The sequence below is a fragment of the Typopeltis vanoorti genome, chromosome 4, assembly GCF_054136105.1.
Source record: "Typopeltis vanoorti isolate ZY-2024b chromosome 4, IOZ_Tvanoo_1.0, whole genome shotgun sequence".
Taxonomy (NCBI): domain Eukaryota; kingdom Metazoa; phylum Arthropoda; class Arachnida; order Uropygi; family Thelyphonidae; genus Typopeltis; species Typopeltis vanoorti.
In genome coordinates this window covers 154,522,457-154,549,934 of record NC_143552.1, presented here as the reverse complement: position 1 = coordinate 154,549,934, position 27,478 = coordinate 154,522,457, and the positions used below count along the sequence as shown (strand labels likewise).

Sequence of the window (27,478 nt, the reverse complement as noted above, 5' to 3'; positions counted from 1 at the left end):
TTGGAGATAAGGAAACAATTGTATCATTTCTAATTATAATAGCATAAAAGTGCACGGTCTTTTCTAAACTTATAATGAGCTTTCTGAACTTCAAGCCTCTAAAATCACTGAAGATCTTAAATCTCATCCATTTCATTAAACATAGTTCCACCAATGCCGTACATTCATACACCTCTGTACTCCAAAGTGCAAATCTTGTATTTATTAAAATGAAAAAAAATGGTCCTCCACTCACTTGCTCAGCTATATATCCATTTAAATCTTCCTGAAAGGCTTATGAAGAGTAACATTTGGCATCAGCATTTCCTTTTAGAATTCTCTACAACCTTGCATCATAGTGGTATTCCTTAGGATACCATTCTTGGAATGCTAAACTTATTTGTTACTAATATTTCATGTTGACTAATAGTAAATATTCAGTTATTTGCTGATGATGTAGAGTTGGAGAAAGTTATAAGGAGTGATACTGATATCAACTCCCAAGCCTGACAAATTTAAACAGACTTTTATCTCAGACAAATGAGCAGAGATGCAGTTTTAATGTTAATAAGTGCAAGGTGTTGCTGTTGTTTCAAGTGTAAGATATAAGGATGTGTATATTTCTCTGGTACAACTGTGCTTCAGTAGGTGAATGCAATTTAGATATTCGAGGGTGACTGTTAACTGCAGCAGAAGTTCAAAGGGTATACACTGACAAGTACAGATATGGAAGTGATTGTGCCACTGATTAAGACAGTCAGGCAACACATAGAATAGTGTATGTATCGATCTCCAAAGATTTCTGAACAAAAAAGATTTCTTTGAAATATCCAAAGAAATCTTTTTTTCTTTAAAAAAAAAAGACAAACCTTATAAACTTGAAGAGCTATACAAGCTCATCTAGAGCAGGTGTTCACAAACATCCATGTGCACAGTGGAATTCGAACCCAGAACTGTTGGTTTGAGAGTGGGCATGCTATCCACTCAGCCAACCAGGTCAGTTTTTAGGTCCAATACTTGCATTTATACTACTTACTAGATTAGTTAAAAATTCTGCATTTCAGTACATGCATAATTAAAGCTACCAAAAATTATGACTTGTTTTTACAGGATGCTATGGCATACAATAAATTAAATGTTTTTCATTGGCACATCATAGATGATCAATCATTTCCTTTCGAAAGTAAAGTGTTTCCAAATTTAACCATACTGGTAAGTAGAATCTGAATCTTTTACTTAATTAAATATACATAAACTAATTTAATTAAATCATCAACTGGTTTATGATTACTAACTGTTTTATCAGGTATAGCAAACTTTTACTACACCTTATCTGCCTTTAAATGGAATTTTTGTGTAATCAGGTCTATTTCGATCAGGATTACTTTTGATTAACCACCCAACCAGCCATGATGTGTATGCACAAAGTTACCATGAATGCGAAGTGCATATTAAAATTGTAATACCATTGATATTTATGAGGAGTGATGTATTATATTATATCCATATTGACATTGATGTGTTTTACTGACCTCTGTTTCAAGTGATCCCTTGCATTTTTTTTGTGTGTGTGATTCTCCAAGAGCAGTTGAAGAGTGATTATGTTACTCTTTGTTTACATCTACTATGAAGAATTATTATTTTGCATTAATGTGAAGCCTGCTGAGAATCTTTAAAAAACAAAAGGATAAAAAAGAACCTTTTTTCACCAAATTCAAATTCTATTCTCCGCCTGCACATGGCGGTGAATTTGAGCTGTGCCAAAGAAAGTGATTTTTAATCGGTGAATAGTCCATTTTTCTACGTTTTCGAGTCCTAAATTGTTTCTCTGGAATACGAGTGTACTTAAGTGGTTGTTTTTTGAAGTTAGTTGTGGTTGTGATATTGTGCATTTTGGTTACCGAGAAGACGGGGTCGGATGCATAAAGGTGGAAGACAAGACGAAGCTAAGTTTTCATTGCTGTATTTAGTTTTATTTCATTTTATTTAGTGTACTTAATGTTTTGTTTTGCTTGTAATTGTTTGTACTTTTCTTATTTATTTATACTCCCTAATAGTTATTTAGCATTTATTTTTGACACTAATTAGCGACACTATTTTGAATAATTAACGATTACACTAGTAGTCCCTCGGCAGTAACAAATAATGGCGGATTCAGCTGCAGACGCAAATGGCAAATCCTCTGCCATTTAAGAACTCTATACTATAAGCAATATTATTATTATTATTATTTGACACCTCCAGGGAGTCCAAAGACTCATCAAGGGAGAGTGTGCCAAGCATCGAATGATTGGTCCCGTTCCAACTACTAACCACGCTCAAACTTACTTAACTGAGCCATTAATAGCAGAGGCTCTACCAATCGACCAACCTTTAATAAAGGAGTTTGTGGCATGCAGTACTTGCGGTATGTATGCATCTCAGGAATTGGATATCTGGCTTGTGAGAGAGGAGGGGGTGCTTGTGTGCATAAACTGCATGCAATGGGGGGAAATAAACGCAGTAGATATCTCAATAACCGACCTTGTTGCTCCAGGAATGAGAAATGAATACCGGAAGACGAGTAGTGTGATAGGAGAAAATGAAGAAAAAAATATAAATGAGAAAATAATAGTTGATAGTGAAGAAGGCGTGAGTGACTGTGAAAGTTTAGGAGATGGTTTTGTTTGGGAGAGTGAATTTCGATTTAGAGTGACTGACCTGCAGAGGGAGATTGAGGAGCTGAAAGAGGAGGTGGAATGTCTTGGGAGAAATACTAAAGATGAGATTAGGAGAATGGAAGGGATAAATGTAAGGCAAATCAGAGTAGAGGAGAGAGAGAGTTTTGGGAATGATAGGAGAGGAGAGAATGGAATTGGATGTGGAAATGGAGAGAATGGAAACAGTAGGAGAGAGAGAGGTATGGGAATGCTAGAAGAGGAGAGAATGGAAACAGTGGGAGATGGAATGAGAGAGAGGTATGGATGTGCTAGAAGAGGAGAGAATGGAAACAGTAGGAGAGAGAGAGATATGGAGTGCTAGAAGGGGACAGGATGGAAGCAGTAGAAGGGAGGGAATGAGAGAGGGGTATGGGAATGCTAGAAGAGAAGAGAATGGAAACAGTAGGAGAGAGGGGAATGAGAGAGGTATGGGAGTGCTAGAAGAGGAGAGGATGGAAACAGTAGGAGAGAGGAAATGAGAGAGAAGTATGGGAGTGCTAGAAGAGCAGAGAATGGAAACAGTAGGGGAGAGAGGTATGGGAGTGCTAGAAGGGGAGAGAATGGAAACAGTAGAAGAGATGGAATGAGAGAGAGGTATGGGAATGCTAGAAGAGGAGAGAATGGAAACAGTAGGAGACGGAATGAGAGAGAGGTATGGAAGTGCTAGAAGAGGAGGGAATGGAAACAGTAGGAGAGAGAGGTATGGGAGTGCTAGAAGGGGAGAGAATGGAAACAGTAGAAGAGAGGGAATGAGAGAGAGGTATGGGAATTGCTAGAAGAGGAGAGAATGGAAACAGTAGGAGAGACGGAATGAGAGAAAGGTATGGGGGTGCTAGAAGGGGAGAGAATGGAAACAGTAGAAGAGAGAGAAAAGTATGGGAGTGCTAGAAGAGAAGAAAATGGAAACAGTAGGAGAGAGAGAAAGGTATGGGAGTGCTAGAAGAGGAGAGAATGGAAACAGTAGGAGAGAGAGAGGTATGGGAGTGCTAGAAGAGGAGAGAATGAAAACAGTAGGAGAGAGAGAAAGGTATGGGAGTGCTAGATGAGGAGAGAATGGAAACAGTAGGAGAGAAAGAGGTATGGGAGTGCTAGAAGAGGAGAGAATGGAAACAGTAGGAGAGGGAGGTATGGGAGTGCTAGAAGAGGAGAGAATGGAAACAGTAGGAAAGAGAGGTATGGGAGTGCTAGAAGGGAAGAGAATGGAAACCGTAGGAGAGACGGAATGAGAGAGAAGTATGGGAGTGCTAGAAAAGGAGAGAATGGAAACAGTAGAAGAGAGGGAATGAGAGAGAGGTATGGGAATGCTAGAAGAGGAGAGAATGGAAACAGTAGGAGAGATGGAATGAGAGGTATGGGAGTGCTAGAAGAGGAGAGAATGGAAACAATAGGAGAGACAGAATGAGTAAGTATGGGAGTGCTAGAAGAGAGAATGGAAACAGTAGGAGAGACAGAATGAGAGAGGGGTATGGGAATGAAAGAAGAGGAGAAAATGGAAACAACAGGAGAGTTGGAATGGTAAGAGGTATAATGTATGGGGACTCAATGATCCGTGGTGTTCAAGATAGGATGCGTGAGGAGTGTTTGCCAGGAGGAACGATAGAAAGGGTGGCTTTGGCAGTCAAGAGAGGTGAAAGGGTGGATGAGATGATTGTGATGGTGGGAACAAATGACTTCAGTGGTGGTGTAAATAGGGCAGCAAGAGATACGAGATTCTTGCTTGAGGTGGTACGAAAGAAGACACAGAGAGGAAAGATAATGCGTGTGTTGCCTAGGTATGATAATGATGAGCTGAGCAGAAGAACGGTAATACTAAATGACATAATAGCTAGAATGTGTGACAAGAGAGGACTGGAATGTGTGGATGCTTGGAATGTGTTTGAGGACAGAGAGGAATTGTATGCGAGAGGCCGTTTATATTTGAATGGGGAAGGACGTAGGCATCTGGAGATATTGCTGTTCTGAAAAGTCAGTGTATCCCAGGGAGGATGGTAGCAAGGGTGGCCTCTGGTGGGAATGGGTACTTGGGAGAAGGGGAACAACATCAGCAAACACTGAGCACAGTGGAGTCTCGAGGGGATAATGCTAGGCATAGAAACAACAGCATTTATATGCTTTATACTAATGCCAGGAGTATCCGGAATAAAGGAGAGGAATTGGTGGCACAGATAGCATCAGCCTAGTCAAAAATTATTGCGATCACTGAGACTTGGTTGGCAGAAGAGGATATAATGACAGGAATAGAAGTTGCTGGGTACAACATTTTTTGGCAGGATAGGAAGGGAAAGCGTGGTGGTGGAGTACTACTTATGATAAGTGACGACCTATATCCTCTAAGGTGGCAATAATGATTTTGAAAGCATATGGTGTGAGGTAGAGGTGGGCAAGACAGGATATTTAGTGAGGTGTTGCTACATACCCAGGAGCAGAGAGGGTGGGGACCAGGAAATGTTTAGACAGTTGAGTTTGACAAGTTGAAGAAGAGTGATTGTTATGGGAGATTTTAACTACAGTAGTATACACTGGGGAGAGGAAGATGCATGTAGCAATAAGGGAATGGAATTTCTAGAATTCTTGAGAGACAAATATCTTAGGCAACATGTAATAGAGGGAACAAGAGTTTTGGATTTGCTTATAGCATCAGAAGAGTTGATAACTGAGATGACATCTCTCCCACCAGTTGGAGAGTGATCATATGGTTTTGACTTGGAAAATGAATAGACATGCAGGAGTATCAAAGAGAAGGGAATGTATGTGGAATTATAAGACAGGTGATTAAAATAGTCTAAGACGTCAACTTGGGGAAGTTTCATGGAGGGAGGAATTGGATGGCCAGGATATCAATGCATGGGAAATTATGAAAGAATATTTGTTAGTAGCAATGGTAAGTTGTATACCACGAGTAAACAAGAGGACACAATTTGGATTAAAGTGGATGACAAACAATATTAAACAGGAATTGCATGTGAAAAAGAGACTATTGAAGAGATATAAGGAGACAGGTGAAGAGAAGATGCATGAAGAGTATAAGACACAGGCCAGAAGAGTGACTAGTATGGTAAGGAAGACAAAACTGGAATATGAGAGGAGATTGGCCCTAAGATCCAAAGAAAATCCTAGGGAATTTTTTAGATACGTGGCCAGTAGGAGGAGAAATGACAGTGGAAGAATGATATTGTGGGATAAAAATTGGAATAGAGTGATTGATGCAGAGGACATAGTGGAATTGTTCAATGAACACTTTATTGGAGTATTTCATCCAGGAGAAGTCAGTTTTAATGCTAGAGGGATTGGGCAGGTTCGAGGTTTAGAGGTACAGGAGAAGAGTGTGTTTCAAATACTGAGTACTCTGAATGTCAGTAAAGCTGTGGGACTGGATGGTATTTAACCATGAGTTTTGAGAGAATGTGCTAGGGAACTGACAGTGCCTTTGACCTGGCTTTTCAATGAAAGTCTGGCTGCAGGAAAGGTGCCCATGGAATGGAAAGAAGGTAAGATAGTGCCATTGCATAAGGACGGTAGCAGACTAGAAGTGTCTAATTATAGGCCAGTTTGTGTGTCATCAGTAATTAGTAAGATCTTGGAGAAAGTAGTGAAGGACCGTATACAGCATTGGGCAGATGAGGGTAATTATCTGTGAGAGTCAACATGGATTTGAGAAGGGGCACTCTTGTTTTAGCAATATACTAGTCTTTTATGATAAAGTTACAAGAGCATTAAATGAGGGAAAGGCATATACTGCCATTTTCTTAGACTTAGCGAATGCATTTGACAGAGTGCCACATGATAAGCTGATATTCAAGTTTCAGCACATGGGTCTGGATGTCAGATTGGTCAACTGGATTCAAGATTGGCTGTCCGATAGGTATCAGAGAGTTGTGTATGATGGAGCAATTTCAATGAAGCAGAGGGTTACAAGTGGGGTCCCACAGGGCTCAGTGCTAGTACCTGTTTTGTTTAACCTTTATATCAATGACGTTATCAATGGATTGCAAGGGGATATTCAGTTTGCAGATGATGCGAAGCTGGGAAGGGTTATTAGTAATAGTACAGATGTGGTGGCCCTGCAAGAGGATTTGAATAACCTAGACAGATGGGCATATGAATGGGGTGTCGGTTTATTGGAACAAAATGTAAAGTCTTCAAGTTTGGGATATATCGATTGGAGGATGCATACTTGATTTGAGGAGCTGTACTGGAAGAAGTAGGGAAGACAAGAGATCCGGGGTTGATGATTGATAGAAAACTAAAATATAGGGGGACATATTGCAAAGGTGGTGAAAGTAACACAGAATTGCTGCAATAATGAGAAGGACGCTGACCTGCAGAGATAAAACAGTTATCATTCCGTTGTATAAGACCCTGATCAGACCACACTTGGACTACTGTTCTCAGATTTGGTTCCCCAGGATTTGAAGGGGATAAATTAACTGTGGAAATGGTACAAAGGTGGATAACAAAGATGGTTTCAGGACTGTACAATGATAGTTATGAGGGTCAGCTGAGGGAATGTGGACTGCAGAGTTTGGTGGAAAGAAGAAAGAGAGGTGATAAGATTGAGACTTTTAAACTGTTGAGAGGTGGTTACAGGGTTGACACTGGGGAGTGCTTTTGCTTGGTTGAATAGCGGGAAGGAGTGATGACAAGATGCCATCCCTGGAAGTTACGAAAGGAATCTGTGAGCAAGAGGGTGAGGAGTGGTTTCTTTGCATGGAGGGTGGTTGAACCATGGAATGCATTCCTGATGGAGTGGTGAGAGTGAGAACAGTCAATGAGTTCAAGGAGTAGTATGATAGACTGTGTGTTTCTTAGGGGAGATCTCCCCTCAATGAGTCTTGATAGACTTTGTGTTTCTTAGGAAGGACCTCCCACGATGAGTCTTTTGACTCCATGGAGGCCTGAATAATAATAATAATATATTAGCACAAAAACTTAATATCATTGAAGAATAAAAAAAAAAGATGTTAACCAAAAAAATTGTAATAAAAAATGCAATGTCTGAAAAATAACACAAAGACATATAGCGATACTTTGAAATTTAGCAAGTTACTTAAGTTACTATAACTTGAGGCTTTGGTAATTAATTTTTAATTAAGTTGTGTGCAGATGATGCAAATCTGGGGAGACCTATAAGAAGCACACATAGGTTTTCCTATGTAGGCACATGAATGAGACTACCAATTCAATGTTGTAAGGGTAAACATTATGGTTTACTATAATTATCATAGGATCTCCAGTGATGGAATGGAGATCCTATGATAATGGAATGGAATTGGCTCGGAATCCTTGTCCCCCTTCTTACTATATCCTTGTCCATTCTATAATTACTTCTCAAACAGTTCATGTATTTTAATCATATCATATACATATTCTATTTACAAACTCTGTAGCTTACTTCTTCAATCTATCTTCAAGCCAATGTTCCACAGATATATTATTATTAACACCAGACCTCCATGGAGTCAAAAGTCTCACTGTTGGAAGCACACACAAAGCACATCAAACTGTGCTTTAAACTCATATAATGATAATGTATCTACATTCACCACAATGTCAGGCAACACATTCCACTCACCAACCATTCTCCATACAAAGATTGTGCTCCTTATACCCCTACTCACATCTTCCTTATAGAGTTTCTAGGGACATACCATTGTTCTACCACTTTCTCAAATTCTATGAAAAATTTCTTCCACATTAACCAAGAAACAACCCAACTTAAATGTTTCAATCATATCCCCCTCTCCTCCTCCTATTCAGAAGGTTCTGCAAGCTACATTCTCTCAATCTGTCTTCATATCCCACATCCCAAAGACCAGTTATCACCTTAGTCAGTCTTCTCTGAACTCTTTCCAATATATTATCATGAAAAACCAAGGGACCAAATCTGTGCATAATTATCCATACGATGGCTGATCAAGGCCTTATAATGGAACCAGAACCTCTTTATTTCTAAGCATTAAGGTCCTTAAAATTATTGCCATTATGCAATGTGATGTCTTACTTCAAATCCTTATCCACCTGCCACTCCAAGGTCTCTTGTCTCCTCAACTTTCTCCAAAATTTCCTCACCAAGTGTATAATTTGCATTGTTGCCTACTAAATATCAGAACCTTACACTTTGCAACACTGAAATGACAGTTGCCCATACTGTTGCCCACTCATGCAGTCTATTCAAGTCCTCCTGTGAGGCCACAACATCTGCTTGATTCCTCAGTTATCACTCTCTCTCTAGTTTTGCATCATCTGCAAACAATCACCAGTTAAACCCATCCCAGTATCATTAATATACAAATTAAATAACAATGGTCCCAAAACAGACCCCATGGTACACCACTAGTGACTTTCCTCTTCTGGGATACTGTACCCCCCACACATAACTTGCTGATACCTATCTGAGAGCCAGTTGCCTATCTAACTGGCTAATCTAACATCCAATCTTGTCTGCTTCAGTTTAGTTACCAACTTGCAGTGTGGCAATATATCAACAGCCTTTGCAAAATCTAAGTATACCACTGTGTATGTATCTCCCTTGTCCAATACATTTGTCACGTACAAAATAAAGATGGTAAAATGCAACCTCCCTTTAACAAATCCATGCTGTCAAGCACAAAGAATACCACTGTTATCAACCCACTTTTGTATCCTATCTCTTACCAACCTCTCCAATAGTTTAACTACAAGTCCAGATATACAGATCAGCCTATAATTTTTAGACTTAGTTTTATCACCACCTTTGTGAGGTGAAACAATTTTAGCTTCCTTGCAATCTGTTGGGACTTGGGCTGTCGCAAAACTCTTGTTAAAGATGATGCATCAGCAATCATGAGTGTATTTTAAGTGATTATTATAGAGATCAACTATGAAAATATAGATTGGAAAGACGAGAGATCACATGGCAAGAAGGAAAGGAAATGGAATTTATATACCTACTGAGAAATAATTACTTGAGGCAACATGTGATGGAGCAGACTTGAGGTGCAAGAGTATTAGACCTGGTCATAGGAGTCAGAAGAGCTATCAGTAACTAAGGTGGCTGCATTGCCTCCAATTGGGGAAAGTCACTGTGTGGTTGGAGATTGTAAAAAATTAGGAATATTCTGTCAAGAAGTATATGTGGAGCTACAAGACACATGATTATGACAAACTTAGGAGGAAGCCCGAAGCTGTTCCCTGGCTTTGAGCTATGGAGAAATGTGATGACTAGAAAACTCATGAACAATACAGGGGTGAGGCAAGAAAAGGTGACCTGTTTGGATGACAAAATCAAATTCCGAGAAGAAACTAGCCAAGCAGACCAAAGGAAATCCTAAAGAGTTCTTTCAATATGTGGCAAATAAGAGGAAGAATGACTATGGAAGAATAACCTTAATGAGTGCTGATGGTTATCAGGAGACAGAAGCAGATAAAATTGTTGAGTTACTGAGTCGCCACTTTGCAAGGGTATATCATACAAGTAAGGTTAATGCTGTGACATATGTGACAGAGACTTGAGGGAACAGAGGCAGATGAATTGGAGGTTCTTAAGATATTGCAGAATCTTAAATGTAAATAGAACTGTGGAATTATATGGAATATCAGCTTGCATTTTGTGGGAATGTGCAAGGGAACTGGCAGTGCCACTGATTAAGCTGTTTAATTTAAGTCTCAGCTCTGGTAGAGTTCCAAGGAAGTGGAAAGAGAGCAAAATAATTCCCTTGCATAAGAAAAGTTCTAAGACCGCAGTAACAAATTATAGACTAATCAATATCTCAGGAGTGGTAGTAAGAGTACTGGAAAAATTGGTTATAAAGATAATTCAAGAATGGATCAATAAGAATGTTACTCTATGAGTGGTAACATGCCTTTGTGAAGGGTCGGTCATGCTTTAGTAATTTACTAACTTTTTTTATAATAGAGTGACAGCTGAAATGAATCAAGGAAATGGCTGTACAATGACTCTGTTGGATTTTGCAAAGACATTTGACTGAATACCATGTGGAACTCTGTTACACAAATTAGAACAAATCGAGATGGATATGACACTGGTTATGTGAATCATTGAGTGGTATGTGGAAGAGCAAAATCCAGCAAAAGCTGGTGACTAGTGGTGTGCCACAAGTTCAGTGCTGGGACCACTACCGTTTAATTTGTACATAAATGATATAGGAAATAACCTGAAAGGAAATATTCAGTTGATTTGCTGATGATGCAAAATTAGGTAGAGTAATAGTGAATCAAAATGGTGTGGTTCTGGGATGATTTAAATAAGTATGAGCAAAAGATAATGGGTATCAGTTTAATGTGGAGAAATGTAAAGTTATGCATTTTGGGATAAACACGTTACAAGCTGTGTGCCACACTGATGGAACTGTACTCTATGAAATAGATTTAGGTTCTACCACTATCCCTCATTCCCTAAGACAGGGATTTAGATAACATATTGCAAAGGTTGCTCATAAGGTTACATGGCTATTGAAGAACACATGAACAAGTGGAGATAAGGAAGTTGTTATTCCCCTTTATAAGGCTATATGTCTCCTGATATGTCCACATCTCAATTACTGTGCTCAAGTCTGGTCTTCTGAAGATGAGAAAGTGGTGGAGAGGATTCAGAGGTGAGCAACCAAGATGGTGAGTGATCTGTGGTATGTTCCCTAGGGACAGATTGAGGGGTGCATGGACTGCAGAAGTTGGTTGATAGGAAAAAAAATAGAAACATAAGTAACTTTAAGTAACTTAAATAGAAACATTTAAGGTACTTAAAGGGTGTTTATAGATTAATGTTGGGAAAATATTTCAGCATTTGGCCAGAGGGGGACAGAACAGGAAGTCATCCCTGGAAGCTGAGTAAAAGTGTGAGGACCAGATTTTTTGCTTGGAGAGCTGTGAATGAATGAATGGGTTGCCCAAGTCAGTTGTGAGTGCTTTGTCTGTTACTGCATTCAAGGAGAGGTATGATAGATTGTGAGGATAGTTTGGGTCTCTCCCATGATGTCTTGGACTCCTTGGAGGTACTCATTCAATAATAATAATAACTGATATAGCTTGTTTCATTTGGCTTTGTACTCTCTCTCTCTCTCTCTCTCAAGTTTCTTAATCTGCAAATCTCAGTAAGCAACCAAATATGAGCACACGGTTGCAGATATGATCTGATTAGTTAATCCTACAGTGAAATCACCATATCTTTATCTCTGCTGGTCTCACCAGCATAGCAGTCCACTGACTTATGTCCATGAACTTCAAATCTCTATCGATCGTTACCTTAAGATGCCTTGCCTCCTCTATATCTTAAAATTACAGTTCTCTCAATAGAATATCATCCTTGAATACCATCTGATATTTAATGTGTGAATTCTAAACCTTACAATTAGCTACATTAAACCACTGCCATCCCCATATATCTGCTTACTGTTCCAGCTCATCCAAACCCTCCTGAAGAAGCACTACATCAGTACCATTATTAATAACAGTCACTTTCTCTGATCAGAAATAGAGTTGCATACACAGTGTGTCCATTAAGTAATGAGACAATGAATATCATATCAAAACAAAGAAATATATATTTGGAATTGTCAATTACACAAATTCAAAATAATCTCCCTTGAATGTCACACAGCATTTACATATGTTATACAGGTGTTCGAAAGCGAAGTGGAAGTCCTGAACAGGAACCTCCTTCAGTCTCTGGGTCATACTGTATGACCCAGGGATTGAAGTAAGAGCTTCATCTTTGGGAAGAGAAAAAAGTCTGGGAGCCAAATATGGTGAATAAGAAGGATGTTTGATCACACGGATCAGCTTTGAAGCCAGAAAATGTTACACAGGCAATGCACATTGTGCAGATGTGTTGTCGTACAACAGAAACCAGTTATTGTGTTCTTTCCTGACACGTTGCATGCAGGCATACAGATGTTGCATTACTCAGAAATAATACTGACCATTCACTGTGGTGCCCTTAGGACAAATTTGCAGTAGACAATTCCAGCAACATCGAAAAAAAAAACAATGACCATTGTCTTGACATGTGATTTTTGCAACCTGACTTTCTTCTGCTGGGGAGAAGACATTCCATGTTCTGATATGTCTCAGACAGTCATCACTATAAACTTTTTTTTAAGGTCTTGGTATACTTCTGTAGCAGTTTTAGGAAAAAATCAAAAAATTTTATTGTAAATTAGGAAATTTACAGTAAAATTTTATCACAACTTTTTGCTCCATGATGCAACTTCTGACATGCTCCACTCACACACTCTTACTTCAAATGGTTGCCACACAAAAATTGCTGCATCATCACCCGACTCAAAAGTTGCACCCACGATTACAACACACTCTAGCAGTCAAAACTATAAACATGTTTGTTACTTTTATTCAAAGGGCTGACGGCACACTGTACATAGTGTGCCGACAGCCCTTTAGTTATAAATACATCTTCTGATGCTGTTACCAGATCAAACACTCTCAAACTCTTTATCCCCTTCATCACATGTGCTGTTTTCAGGTAATTATCCCTTAGTAACTGTATAAATTTCATTTCCATCTTGCCACATGACCTTTCCTCCTTCCAATCTATATCCCCATAGTTGAAATATCCCATGATATTTGCATGGCATGTATGCATTGTGCTAATCTGTTGATGCATGGTATCTGCATCTTCCTCTGAAATCCCAGGTCTATAACAGCAACCAAAAATATATTTTGTCTTATTGGCCTCTATCTCACACTAGACAGCCTCAAATGAACTATCTCCCTCAGATCTACAATCCTCCTATAATCCTTCTATTTGTGTTGGTTGAAGACACATGGAGTCACACTCTAAGAGGTCCCTTTTGTCACACACAGCCCATGATACTACAACTTAAACACATTCAAATTCTCTGCAGACACCACACTTTCAGGCAATGCATTTCTATATTCACGACTCTCCATGCAAAAAACCTGCTTCTCACTCCCATTCTCCTTATAAAGCTTCCAGGAATGACCTTTTGTTCTCTCCTCATCTTCCGCCATTTTATGAAAAACCCTTTCAACATTAATCCTATAACAACTCCTTACTAACTTGTACGTCTCTATCATACCACCCCTCTTCTTCCTATCCACTACACTCTGCAAATTGTATTGTCTCAACCTATCATCATATTCAACATTCCAGAGATCAGAAACTATTTTGGTCAATTGTCTCTGGATCCTCTCCAACCTTTTAAAAACCAGGTGACCAAATCTGTGCACAATAGTCCATAGCCTAATCAGAGCCTTATACAGTGGAACCAGAATCTCCTTACTTCTACAAGTCATTATCCTCTGCATCATTCCCAGAATTTGTGTTGTCCTCACAGTTTTGGCAATATGCCCTCTAAATTTCAGATCCTTATCCATCACCACCCCAAGATCTCTTATTTCCTCCACCTCCAACAATATATTCCCAACAAGAGTTAATTCTACATCCCATCTTTGCTTCCCAAATTTTAAAACCTTACATTTTGCAACACTGAACTGCATCCCAATTCCTGAGCCCATTCACTCAGTCTATTCAAGTCTTCTTGTGAGGCCACATCTGTTCTACTCCTCATGGTTTGTCCCAACTTTGCATCATCTGCAAACAACTGAATATCCCTATTCACATCTTCCCAAATATCATTAACATACAAGTTAAATTGCAACATCACTAGTGACTTTCCTCTTCTGGGATATTGCTCCCCATACACAACTTGTTGAAACCTATCAGACAGCCAATCTCCAATTCAATGCACTAGTCTAATATCCAATCCCATCTGCTCCAGTTTGACTATCAATTTGTCATGTGGTAATTTATCAAAAGCCTTTGCAAAGTCTAAGTATACTACTATTGTGTATCCATCTCCCACATTCAATGCTGCTGTCACCTTATTGTCGTAAGTAGATTACTAAAACATGACCTCCCATTAGTCAATCCATGCTGTCCATCAAAGATAATACCACTGTTGTCAACCCAATTCTGGATCCAGATTCTCACCAGTCTTTCCACTGCTTTAACCACAACACCTGACACACACAGATTGGTTTATAATTTGATTCTGGGCTTCTGTCATCTATACAATATCCATTACATTTCTATCCCTGTCAACTACATCAGTCAACCATTGATGCAGATAATTGTTGGCCAAGTCAAGTTGACCAATGCCAAAATCTCAGATCAAGACCAAAGCCAAAATCAAGAAAACTTAATTGTGGGTTCTGTACTCACTTGTTGAAATGCATGTACATGCATTTCATCCTCCCCTTGAGCCCACAGTTACCTTCATGTCATTACCAGCCCATTCAGATTTGAAACCTGAGAAACTGCACCCAACTGTTCACGCTCATTCCTGCACTCACTTCTTCCAGGGTGGCCAGACACATGCTCGATTGCATCCCCCTCAAATATCTCTAGTTTCCTTGATTTTGCACTTCCAAACTCTGAACAATCTCCAAACATCTAACTCCAAACCATTCAAATGCAGTCCATCAGACATATAAGTTCTTTCATCCATCAAATTCACTCCACACATCTATAAACTGCACACCATAACTCCTGCACAATTTTCTCATCGGCTCATTAGCAATCATGACCCTTCTTCTCAATTCTGTCCTATCATACTAATGTAGCTAACTCATAATCTTTCATTTTTGCTTCTTTCAGCAATTCTTCCATATCCTCTCTCTGTATATATTTCTCACCTATGAAATCATTTGTGAATGCCAAAACAATCAATTATTTCTCTTCTCCCTTCTGCACACTAACAGTTTCACTAAGTACACCTCTTATCATTGAATCTCCATACAGTACTCTCCCATTATTCCCAATTTCTTGAACTTTTATACTTTTCCCATTTACTTTTTCTTTCATTCTTCCTCCTGCTGTACCACACACAATCATTCCTCCAGTCACCTGAGCTCACGTTTTTGTCCTGTGAAGGAATCTATGAAAGGTGTGGTATTTCTCTTTGCACTGTCACCTCATCATGCACATTATTACTATCATCCACTTCCTTCATACTCTCATATTTCTTACTGTTATTCACTGCTTCCACTACATTCTCTACAACATTTTTCATAATCCTGCCTTGCATCGTTAATATCAGTCACTTCATTCTTTAGCTCTTAACAAGACTTGCATTTCTTGCACTCACTCACAAAACATTTTTGACACATGCATGCTCTCCACTCTTGCTCTTGTATGCACGATGCATCTTACTTCATGGATGGTAGAAAAATGGAATATGCTGACAGAACTGATGGAATTCTTTTATGGCAAGGCAAGAGCTGTTCTTGCAAAAACAGTCAGTGAATGATATGGAGCCACAACAGTAGTAATAAAAACAGTAAAAAAGAAGAATTCATTTTAGTTTTACTAAGTCAGTTATTACAGTGCAATAACAGTTTTAGGTATTACAAATCTGAACAAATTTTGCAGTTACTGTAGTTTAACTATTATGTTATGCAAGACTACAAACTGCACCCTAAATCAGAATAATTATAATTGATTAGGTTTACAGAAATTAAGACTGTGGAAATGGGTTTCACCTCAATTGAATTCAACATGGCGTAAAAATTCGTCACTTAATACTAAATTGTAAAAATGGATGGAATAATAATAAAAAAAAAAAAGGATCAAGGCTTAAGATAGAGATATTTGCTATGGTACTGAAGTATATTTATTTAGTCTCTGATATTTATTGCATAGTTATTCAAATATTGATTCTGGAGTAAATGTTTCATTTTCTAGGGTGCCTATACTCCCAAGCATGTGTATACCCATGATAATATTCGTGATTTAATACGATATGCGCGTCTTCGTGGTATTAGAGTAATCCCCGAGTTTGATACTCCAGGTCACACCCAAGCTCTTGGTAAAGCATTTCCAAGTAAGTATCAACTGTTAAATGTATTTATTACAATTTTCAATAGATGCATCTCATTTATCAATAGATCATGCATACTCTCTATAGCCAGTGTGTGTATGTTCATTTCAAATGCAAATTATGCCAGTCAATTATTTTTCACTTATACAAACTTTTATAAAAATATTATGTTTAGTAGTCACATGATATGCCCAAATGGAATGAAATTTTCTGATAGACATTTAATGGTATATAATCACATTTCTAGATATTCTTACTCCCTGCTATGGAGAAGGTCCAGATAAACCCTACACAGCAAATTATCCTGAACATCACACTGCAGAAATCTTGAATCCAATGATTGATGAAACATATGATATTTTTGTAACACTTGTTAAAGAAGTTCAGAGTGTATTTGTAGATGAATATATACATCTGGGTATGGATGAAGTTTATTATGCTTGCTGGTAAGTAGTCTAATGTTTAAAAATAGTTTAGTATCTTAAATGAAACTTCAGAATTTCTATCTTAGTAAAAATAGTAAAGAGTCACATAATATCCTGACTGCTTGGGGAAGTTGGAGAACAAATAATGAAATGGCTGAATAATGAGTGTTTTTCATGTAAGGAAAGCGAGGGAAGCAGAGCAGTACTCGGTTCAGAATGCAAGTTCCCTGACATTCCTGTTTAGTTCAGTTAATTTCCTCTTTTTTTGCAACAGCTGACTCAAAAACTGGAGATCAAAAGAACCCAGAAGGACTGAAGCTTGATTCAATATTTGGTTTTGAAGGTAGCTGCAGCAAATTTTTGATTACAAAATTGTAACAAAAGAAGACTTTTATAGTAGAGGGTTTTTTAGTGCATTTCCTTTAGAATAAGCACTGATGTTATATGAGACTGTTATTAAGTTTATAAATAAGTAAGTTTGACTTATTTATTAAGTAAGTCAAACGTACTATAACTTTATTACTATAAGTGAATATTTTATAAGACATTACAAAGATTATGTGAATTTGTCCTTTCGCTATAATTTACTATGGTGATTTATATTTTTTTTACTATCATCATTCATCCTTTTACTCATAGTGAAAGAATATTTGGATTTCTTTGAAGGTTTTGTCTTCATTACTGTGCTGGTGTTACCTTGTTGCATGTGCTTTGTACTCTTGGCCATTTTGTATTTCTCCTTTTATTCCTCCCCCCATTTTCTTTATTTATAGTTACTGTTTAATGATGATAGTCATTTTAATTCATCTGATTTTTCTTTCTAACTCTGGATATGTGGTCTGATACTGTGTCTCAAACACCCCTTGACCATTTCTCATGCAGAGCATGGGAAATGGTCAAGGGGTGTTTGAGACACAGCTCCAAGCTGCTTCCTAAGTTCTATTTACCTGTTCTGTACAGGTAGTTCTAACCAAACCCCCAAATCTGTTGGGAATTTACTCCTTTGATACTGTCATTAGATCCTGTACTTTCAAACACTACGTCCCCTCCATCACATGCTGTTTTAAATAATTATCTTGCAGTAGCTGCATGAATTCTCTATTCCCTTTTTCCACATGAGTCTTTTTCCACTTTCTAATCTATGTTGTTAAAGTCTTCTAGTCTTGTGCTCATTAAGCTAATTTGCCAATTCATTCCATCATCATATTCCTCTGCACTGTCAAGTCTATATACCAACTGGATATTTTGCCTCTTGACCCTTGCTCATACCAGATAGTCTGAAATTCAGAACTGGACTGATGTGATCACCTAGTTTTTTTGGGGATGCACAAGTGGTGATTCTCATCTCTGAGTGCAGAAGCATTCAGAGATGAGTAACAAAAATAGCGACTTGTCTGTAAATGTTATGCTTCCTATGAGGATAGGCCAAATTTGATAGGTAATGGGCAGAAAAGAAAAAATATGATAGAAACATTATTATTATGATACCTGCAAGGAGTCCCAGGACTCATCATGGGAGGGCACTCTACTCTACTCTACACACACATCCCCATCTACATCACTTAATCCTTCAACTACACACAATACCAACTACTGTCTGTAAATTGTGTTCTTACTGATGTGTGTATATGTGAGATGAAAAACCCAGGTTTCTGGTAGGGAAAAAACCCTGCTACCTCTGTATGAGATCAACTAACTCATTTTCAAATGAAAAAAGGGTATGTAAAGATTCCTCTCATTATGACATGAATCAAATTTAGGTCTTTTCTAATTGAAAGGTGCAATGTTCTGCTGCTCTTCCCATTATGCTACGGAGGTGCTTAAGTTACTTAAAAGTTACTAAGAGGAACAAGAGGTCGATTCTGTAAGGGTGAGGTTAGCAAAAGGTATAAGGACTAGATTTTTTGGGAGAAGAGTATTGAATGAATAAAATGGGTTGTCACAGGCAAGTATGAGTGCTCTGTCCATTATCAAGTTTCAGTTTAACAGTTAATTAAATCTATATCTTACATGTGCTGATTGTTATTCATTTCATCATAATTAGTGTACATGAATTACAATATCTCCTTGGTTCCACAGCACACATTTATTAATGACTAATTATTCAGATGTCAAACCTGAGAAACTGCATCAAACATTCTTTGGTCATTCCTATTATCAAACTTACTTGCCTCGATGCCTACACATGACCACATGCATCTATATATTATGTAACAGATTTAGATTTCCTGATTCTGCACATCTATTCTCTCACCAAACAACACTTTTCTGACACCTAACTCTAGATCCATTCAAGTGCAGGTCATCATTCATACACAAATCCTTTTGCCCAAAGCTCACTACATCAATTTTTTGTGCACATTTCCTACTCAGATACAGATTTTTCATCCTGCAAAACAGGCACACCAGTGGGCATGCATGTGTGTGTGTGTGTGTGTGGCGTGCACACACAGTTAACAGAGATAATGCGCTGTTCCCTTAGCTCCTATGGCTCCATTGTAAAACCAAAAAACCAACTCTCCTGCACAATCTGTGTATTGGTATTTATTATCATGGCCCTCTCAATTTAATCCTACCACAGGACTGCAGTAGACTTAGTCTTTATGTTCCCATTCTTTTTTCACTTTCTCCAAAAAAATCTTTTGTATTCTCTCTCATTCCATACTTGTCACTTTAAAACTACCCACTCTCACTTTCTCTTTTCACATTCAAGAGCATCATTCAAATTCATAATCTTTACTGCAGGAACACAACTTTAAATCTCCTTTCTCTCATATACTCTCCTTTGTTTTCCATTATTCTCTTCTGTATACCCATTTTTAATTATTGGAATAATTAGAAGATATCAGAAGACAGACAACAAATTATGTTAGCTGTCTTTTGATATAATTATAAAAACTTTTTTAATTCATTTCAAACCTATCAGATCTCATGCTCCATTATATGGAAAATACATCACAGAAAAAACAGTTAATATAATAATCAAGATTTCATAATAACAGTAATAAAGGAACCAATCAGTCAAATTAAACATTTCTGTTTCTAGGAAATCTAGCCCTGAAATTCGGAAATTTATGGAAGCTAATGGTTATACAAACTATAATCAAGTTGAACAACATTATGTTCGCAGAACTTTAAAGAACGTTAAGGATGTTGGTTACAAATATATGATCTGGCAAGACCCAATCGATAATGATGTCGAGGTAATATATATTTTCTATGAATTTATTACACATCGTCTTTTTATAAAATGTATTTTCTTTTTCCCAAACTGTAATAAAAATGTATTGATAATACTAGTAATTTTGATATTATAATACCTATAATACTTGAATTGCATATATTTTGATTTCATATTTTCTGTATTAGGCATCACCAGACTCCATTGTAGGTGTCTGGAAAGACACTTATTTAGATCCCAAAATGGACAAGTGGGAAAACTATATTGTGCCAATTGCTAAGAAGGGATACCAGATGGTGCTATCTGCATGCTGGTATTTAAACTACATTTCTTATGGTCAAGACTGGCAAAAATATTATGAATGTGATCCCAGATCATTTAATGGTAAGATTTTCTACTTCAATTTATCAATATTATTATTATTATTATTATGGCAACCTCCATGAAGTCCCAAGACACACTACAAGAGACCAACTCCACTATTATACACCAACTTACATTATGTAGACTCTCTGCACTAATCTACCTCTTATGGCTACTCCACAGTACGCTAATCTACCTTGCAAATGTATTTTTGTTTGTAATTGTTTATATGTATATAACTACTTTCAATGTCTATCTTTGATCCAAAGTATTCTAATAATAATTTGATTTACCTTTTTACTACTTGTATATGGAAAATATATGGCTTCTGCATTGATTCAACCTTGGTATCTTTCTGGGTTTAGTTTCCACAGATGAGACCTCAATAAAGGCAAAACTGCTCTGGACAAGACACTTGTCCAGAGCAGTTCTTCCCCATAATGCAAGAGCAATATGGGATACTGAGGCAACTGATGTGGCCAGATGCTTCAATATACAAGTAGCCTTGTCATGAAAATACTTCACACACAAATTTTGTTTGCTTGTACTTGGGTAAAGGAATATAAATTCGTGTCAAATATAATTTACTTTGTAATCAAGTGGAAAAACTTTCAACAAATAGAATATTCAAAGTTCAATTTTGATGCTCAACTAGAAAATAAATAAATCTCTGAGATACCTATCACAGTACATTCTTTCATTCACTGTGAAATGTATAGTCTTAAGGCATTTTTTTAGCAAGATAAAATCCAATGACAATGTTGGTAGGAAATTTTCCAGGAAACATGACTATACTGACAACAATACAGATGAAGGGATATAGCACAAGAAAAGACAAGAGAGAAGGGTCACTGTTGATGTTTTCTGAGGATATTTTTATTTAGCGTATGGCTCACACATGAAAAGTTACATTACATTAATCCTTAATATATATAAACATAATAACAGACATATGTGCTATAATAATACAGTCATAAAAGAGACACTCAAGAATAGACTACAACTGTATGTCTAGGTTGATGATCCAGTCAACTGCACTTGGTGTAGTGTGGATGAAGTCCGACAGGTTTCCATTGTATGCATGTTGGGCACATTCTGCTGTAATATGATTGTCTGGCAGGGTGATCCACAGTTCTATTTGGGTGAGGCAATCATACCCCATAAAGGTTGTCTGCACATCAACCATGATTGGTACCATGATTGGCAGATTCTGTTAAGGGTAGACCAAGTTTTCCGAGGTAGGTCAAAACCTGTGTTGGGTCCACTAATTCATGGAAGTCCCCTTGAAGTGTTACACCAGGACTCTTTCCACTTCTCCTTCATGTTAAAACTTCTCCCTGCAAGATTTTTCGCTGTTAAGATTGGAGTGTGCCTTGACTTGAGCCTATTTATTTCTAGGGGTGGAATTCGTGGATTGAGAGATCTTGGATTTCCATGATTTTGCTGTATTCATGTAGAAGAAAGTTGGATCTGTGGAGGTGGGATTTTGCTTAGCACTGGAAGACTGTAGGTTGGGGTTGATTTCACACTTCCAGAAATAAGGTGCATAGTGGTGTTAAGCTGAGCATCAACCAAGTACATATGGGCACTGTTCAGCCATACATGAATGAGCAGTATTCAGCTGCAGAGTAAACGACACCAAGAGCATTGCAGCGAAGCATTGCTGCTGAGGTACCCCAAGTTGTTCTGCATAGTTTTTGCAGTATACTGTTGTGTTTTTTAGCTCGGATGTTGTGTTAATGAGATGTGGTTTAAAAGATAGAGTTCTATCCAAAGTGTTGCCCAGATATTTCGGGAATCTGTTGTAATGTAGCAGTTTGTGGTTAACGTAGACCATCAGTTCTTTGTTAGTGTGGTTATTGTTCAGTTGGAAGCATGAAACTTCTGTTTTGCTAAGATTTGGGCATAATCTCCATTTGCAGAAGTATTCATCTAGGACTGCAAGGTCATTTGTTAGTATATCTTCCATTGTAGTCAAGTTGGTGTGTCTGGTGACTAGAGCAATGTCATCAGTATAGCAAACCATCTTGGAGGCTGTAGTAGACAAATCTGTGCAGCTTAAAAAAGAGAGGAGTCAGAACTGACCCTTGTGGTAAACCATTATCCCGTGTTCTTTATTTACTTTTGGTCTCATCATAAACACTTGGAACAGGTGGTTGCATAGCATGTTTTCAATTAGGTTTGCTATTGTTCTGCATCAGACTGCATGGAGTAGCTTACAGATTGCACCTTGCCTCCAGACTGTATCATAAGCTATGGTAAGGTCTACAAAAGCTACAGCTGTTTTCAGGCATTGTTGGTAGCCTGCCTCTATATGTGTGTGGTGAGTGACAGAACCTGATCACAGCAGCTTCATTTATGTCTGAATCTGCCCTGTTCCACTAGGACTTGTTCTGTTATCTTAGGGACAATTCTATTGAGGATGAGTCTTTTTAGGAGCTTATAACAGTTGCTAAGGAGGGCGATTGGTCAGTAATTTTCTGGTTTGTTGTTGGTTTTTCCTGGTTTTAAGATTGAGATAATTTTTGTCCTCTTAAACTCTTTTGGAAGTCTACTAGCCTGAAGGATGTCAGAGAAGCAAGCCAACCACTGTCAAGCTTTTTGGCCTTACTTCAACAGGAAATTAGGATGAATTCCATCAAAACCTGGAGCCTTACCTGGCTTCATATCCAGTAGAGCAGTGTTAATATCTTCAAGAGTGAAAGGTCGCGAACATAAAGGATCTGATGGTCTGTTATTTTTCAAATATGTAAGTTCTCTTTTTATTTGAAGAGTGTGCTGTTTGTCCTTGGCAGTATATCTTGATGTGTTGACAATATATGATGCATATTGGTTAGGAGAAATAACTGATTGTTCCTGGACAGTCAGGGTGCCACTACCTGGTTTTCTTAGAAGGCTCCATGCTTTTCTACTGCAGTGCCGAATTTTGAGTCTTTCTACTGTCTCAGTCCATTTCTTCTGTCAGTTGGTATTAAGGCTGTGAATGAGTTCATATGCAATGTCAGGATCACCACACTCTAGGTATTCTTGTTACAGGTTATTACTGTCATTTTCCATCCAGGGATATACTCCTTGCGGAAGTATCTTGGTATGGTCTTCTTACCTACAGCTAAAACAGCTCCCACGAATCTCTTGTAATTATTGCTTGTTGGAGGAATCCAATGGACATATTTGTCAAGATAGGCAGTAAATGTATCCTAGTCGACTTTCTGGAAGTTCCAGCAGAGATGTTGGATGGATCTGACAAGGGCCACCTGCAGACCTACCTCTAATATAATTGGTCTATGTTAGCTTCACGGAAAGTTGGAGAGAACTCTTCTCGATGTAGGTAACAGTTATCCATTTATCTTGAGTGATGAAGCAGAGGTCCGGGTTGTACTCCCTCTTTCAAGCTACTGACCTGAAGGAAGATCTGTCTTTTGCATCAAAAATTAGGTGCATGTTGTGAATTTCTGCCCATTCAGTCAAAGTCTCTCTGCATTCACTGTTGGAAGCATATTTCCATAGTATGTAGTGGCTGTTGAAGTCACCTATATGCATTGCAGGGTGGTTGTGCATTGGTAGAACTTGTGGAGACCACAAGAGGACGTGGGGTTTATACATATTGGTAATGGTTATGTTCCCTATCTTGGTTGTTATCAGATGCACACCGCCGACAATGTTGGAGGACGAGATGTTTAGTACAGTTATGTTACAGGTATAAAATGAGGGTGATGACAGAAAAATGATTATTCAAGTTGGTTTAGTAAATAAGGAGAGGATTTTAATTAGAGAAATACAGTTTTCACCAGTCAGTGGAAATTTGAAAAACTGTTCCACTCATTGGAGGAAACACATGCTGCAATGTTAGTGTGCCTGATTTCTGAAAATATTAACTAGAGATAAGTAACTTAAACTCATTCACAATTTGCTATGGCACATGTAATATTTAGATGACTTTTACATCTCTCTGGAAAAAAAAAATTTAGGCTATGTAAATCGCTACATAATTTATACTAATTGAAAACAGGTCATGTTTATTTTTCCTTAGTTATGGGTGTTGTACACTTTGGTCAGCTATGTCCCAAATTGCCAGCCCATCCATGCTCATTCAGTATCCAGTGGATATCTACTAACAGGGCACACCACATGATGGTAAGGATTGAACATTAGGTCAGAAGCTCCAGTCAGTTCTCCACATTCCTTAAAAGTGATGTGGAGGTCTCCTCCCAGTTATTTGACTTTGACCCTGAAGTGATCCCCAAACTTAGCTCTTTGCTTTATGCAGATGTCGTACTGCTAAACATATTCAGTACAAGTCTCCAAGGTTCTCTAACTAAATTGAATAACAGCTGTAGCAAACTTGGCATGAAAATCAGCAATAAAAAGACCAAAACTATGAAAACAATCAGAAATATAGAAAACTTCAGCTGCATTCTACAGAACAAGTAAAATATTTCAGCTAATTTAATTTGAAAATAAACAACAGAATAAGGGAAGTTGGTATGGTGGGGAACCAGTTGAATAAGTTTATATGGAATAAGAAAGAAACTAGCCAAAATACCAAATTAGCAGTATACAAGATAGTGTTCAAACCAGTTTCAAGTTATGAATCTGAGAATTGGGTTAGAAATGAAGTACTTGATTTAAAGACTAGAGACCACAGATATGGCAAAATCATATTAATAATGAAGATACAGGAAAGAAACTTGATTAACATTCAAGAATGTGTGAGTGAGCTGAGCTAAACTAAGATGTATGGCCACTTAAATAGAATTGGTGAAGAACAGGGGCGAATTCTCCATGCTTGCTGTGCAAGCTCATTAATTGAGAAAGAAGTAATATTTATTTGTTAATAAATGCATGCATTTATAAGCATTCCATTTAGGCTTTTATTTTTGTAGACAGAAGACATCTTAAGCTTGCGCAGCAATAATTGGGCTTTGCATTGTGTATTGAAGGCCGATACTTGCTTGTCTAGTCAAAGCTACCTTGGCTTGCTCGGCTGTAGGAGCTTCCATGTCCTCACTGCAGCAATGTGATTTCATGCGCATGCATAGCCATTTCTGCTCCCTTCACATCATCTTAAACACAAGGCCATGCGCAGTCAAAGTAGCTCTAGCCAGCCTTTACAAGTGTGTGTGTTGCTTGGGAAAATTAAGTTACAACCAACTTTTTATGACAATGTTATTGACCAGTTCATAAAGAAGAACCGTAGGGTAGAATTTGTATTCAAGTGGCTAAATTGAAAAAGATAGAATATCATTTGTAAAATAAATGTTGTATTTGTATGATTAAATGTACATACATTTCTAAATATATAGTTTTAAATAGTCAGTAATTCATTATTCCGCTAATCAGACTTCAATCATATCTCTCACCCCCTGAATGATAACAAGAGCAAGCGTGAATTTCAAGACCAGCATTCGCCTCTGGTGAAGAAAGATGGTGGCAGGAAAAAGACTGAGAGGAAAGAACAAAGTCTAAGTGGATTGATTCAGTCAGAAGTGCCTTAGAAGAATGAAATGTTAAATATAATGTTGGAGCTGACAACCAATAGACTAATTTGGAAGAAAATTGATAGGAGGTTATTAATAATGCAAACTTAATGAATGTAGTGGTGCCATAGTAGCTAGAACACCCCTTGAGGGTACATATCAGGAAATTGATGATGATAGTTATGGGTTGGTGGGGCACCTACCCAACAATATGAGCCAAGTTCTAAATGCATGCAACTATCATGTGATTTTGCATCTAAAATCATTCCTGAAGCTCAAATGAGCATGCTATGTAGCGAAATAAGAAATAGATTGTGCATATAAAGTAATAGATAATAGATAATCTGAGAGAGAGTGGAAAGTGCACAGATTGAATAATCTGTTCAAGGAAGTATGAGAGGCATAGTGACAGTTAAAATAGACCTCACAAGATAAGTCCACAAAGATTAACAAATAAATGGAAACATGCTGCATTTAAAAACTTAAGTGATATATACTCTCAATACAGCAAAAAGAAATAAGCCTGTATAAGGGAAAAAAATTATAAGCTAAAAGTCAAATTATATAATTATATACATGTTAAAAAACAGTTAATATATCTAATCTGTTTATAGAATTTAAAAGTAATTTCAAATGGGACATAAACATTAATATGCATATTCTTTGAAACTCTTCAGGAACCGATGAAGAAAAGGACCTCGTAATAGGGGGTGAAGTCTGTATGTGGGGAGAATATGTTGATGGCACCAATCTCCTTGCTCGATTATGGTAAGTAATTTTTGTCATCATTTATTATAATTTCTCAATATTTTCACTCTAATCTGCTTATGAACAGGAGATTTAAGGGTATCTTCAGTTTGCAGCATGTCCTCATCTTCAATATGTGCACATTTTTCGGTACTATCCCTTGTTATCAAGAAATCTAAAATATTTATTAAAAGCATCTTAGCCTTTTTTTTTTTTTTAAATCCATACACGGTGTTGTTCATAGACTATTGCTGTGTACTGGTGTGAATATCTTTAATATTTTGAATAATGTCTGTGAATGTCTTTAATATTTAATGTCTTTAAGGTGGCAGATGATTCTCAATGGCCAGTGTAAGACCATCAATTTAGGCTTTTTTAATGAAGGTCTGAATTGATTGGAAAACAAAAGCACACCATGCTTGGATGTGCTTTTGTTTTCCACTTTGATACTAAGATAATTAGTATCAAAGTGGAAAACAGATACTTAGATAATTTTTAGCTTCTTTGGGGTACTAATATGCAATGGGGTATATAACCTTGCAGGGACAATTTACACTGAAAAATGTATACAAAAATGAAATCAAAATATATAATTTTCATCATCATCATCAAATTCCTACCATGTACCCTCAAGGGGTGTACAGGATATGACAGTACTACATGAAAAAATTACATCATTACTAACTTCCTATCTACAATTTTCCTCCAAATCAGTCTGTTACTTGTCAAGACTCCAACATTATCAGATCTT

At 37.5% G+C, this 27,478-nt stretch overlaps 1 protein-coding gene across 2 annotated transcripts in view; it reads left to right on the top strand.

Annotated features, from left to right (window-relative positions):
- LOC150107770 (beta-hexosaminidase subunit beta-like) overlaps nt 1-27,478 on the top strand; it is a 76,533-nt gene that overhangs the window by 28,572 nt on the left and 20,483 nt on the right. Inside the window, exons 6-11 of one of the 2 annotated variants that reach the window (XM_090391531.1) lie at nt 1,090-1,191; nt 16,399-16,537; nt 16,782-16,980; nt 20,006-20,162; nt 20,329-20,524; nt 26,658-26,748. In XM_090391531.1, coding sequence (XP_090247657.1) covers nt 1,090-1,191; nt 16,399-16,537; nt 16,782-16,980; nt 20,006-20,162; nt 20,329-20,524; nt 26,658-26,748 — 884 coding nt within the window. Of the gene's footprint in view, nt 1-1,089; nt 1,192-16,398; nt 16,538-16,781; nt 16,981-20,005; nt 20,163-20,328; nt 20,525-26,657; nt 26,753-27,478 lie in introns of those variants that run through there. The other variant, XM_090391532.1, reaches the window with a different exon arrangement.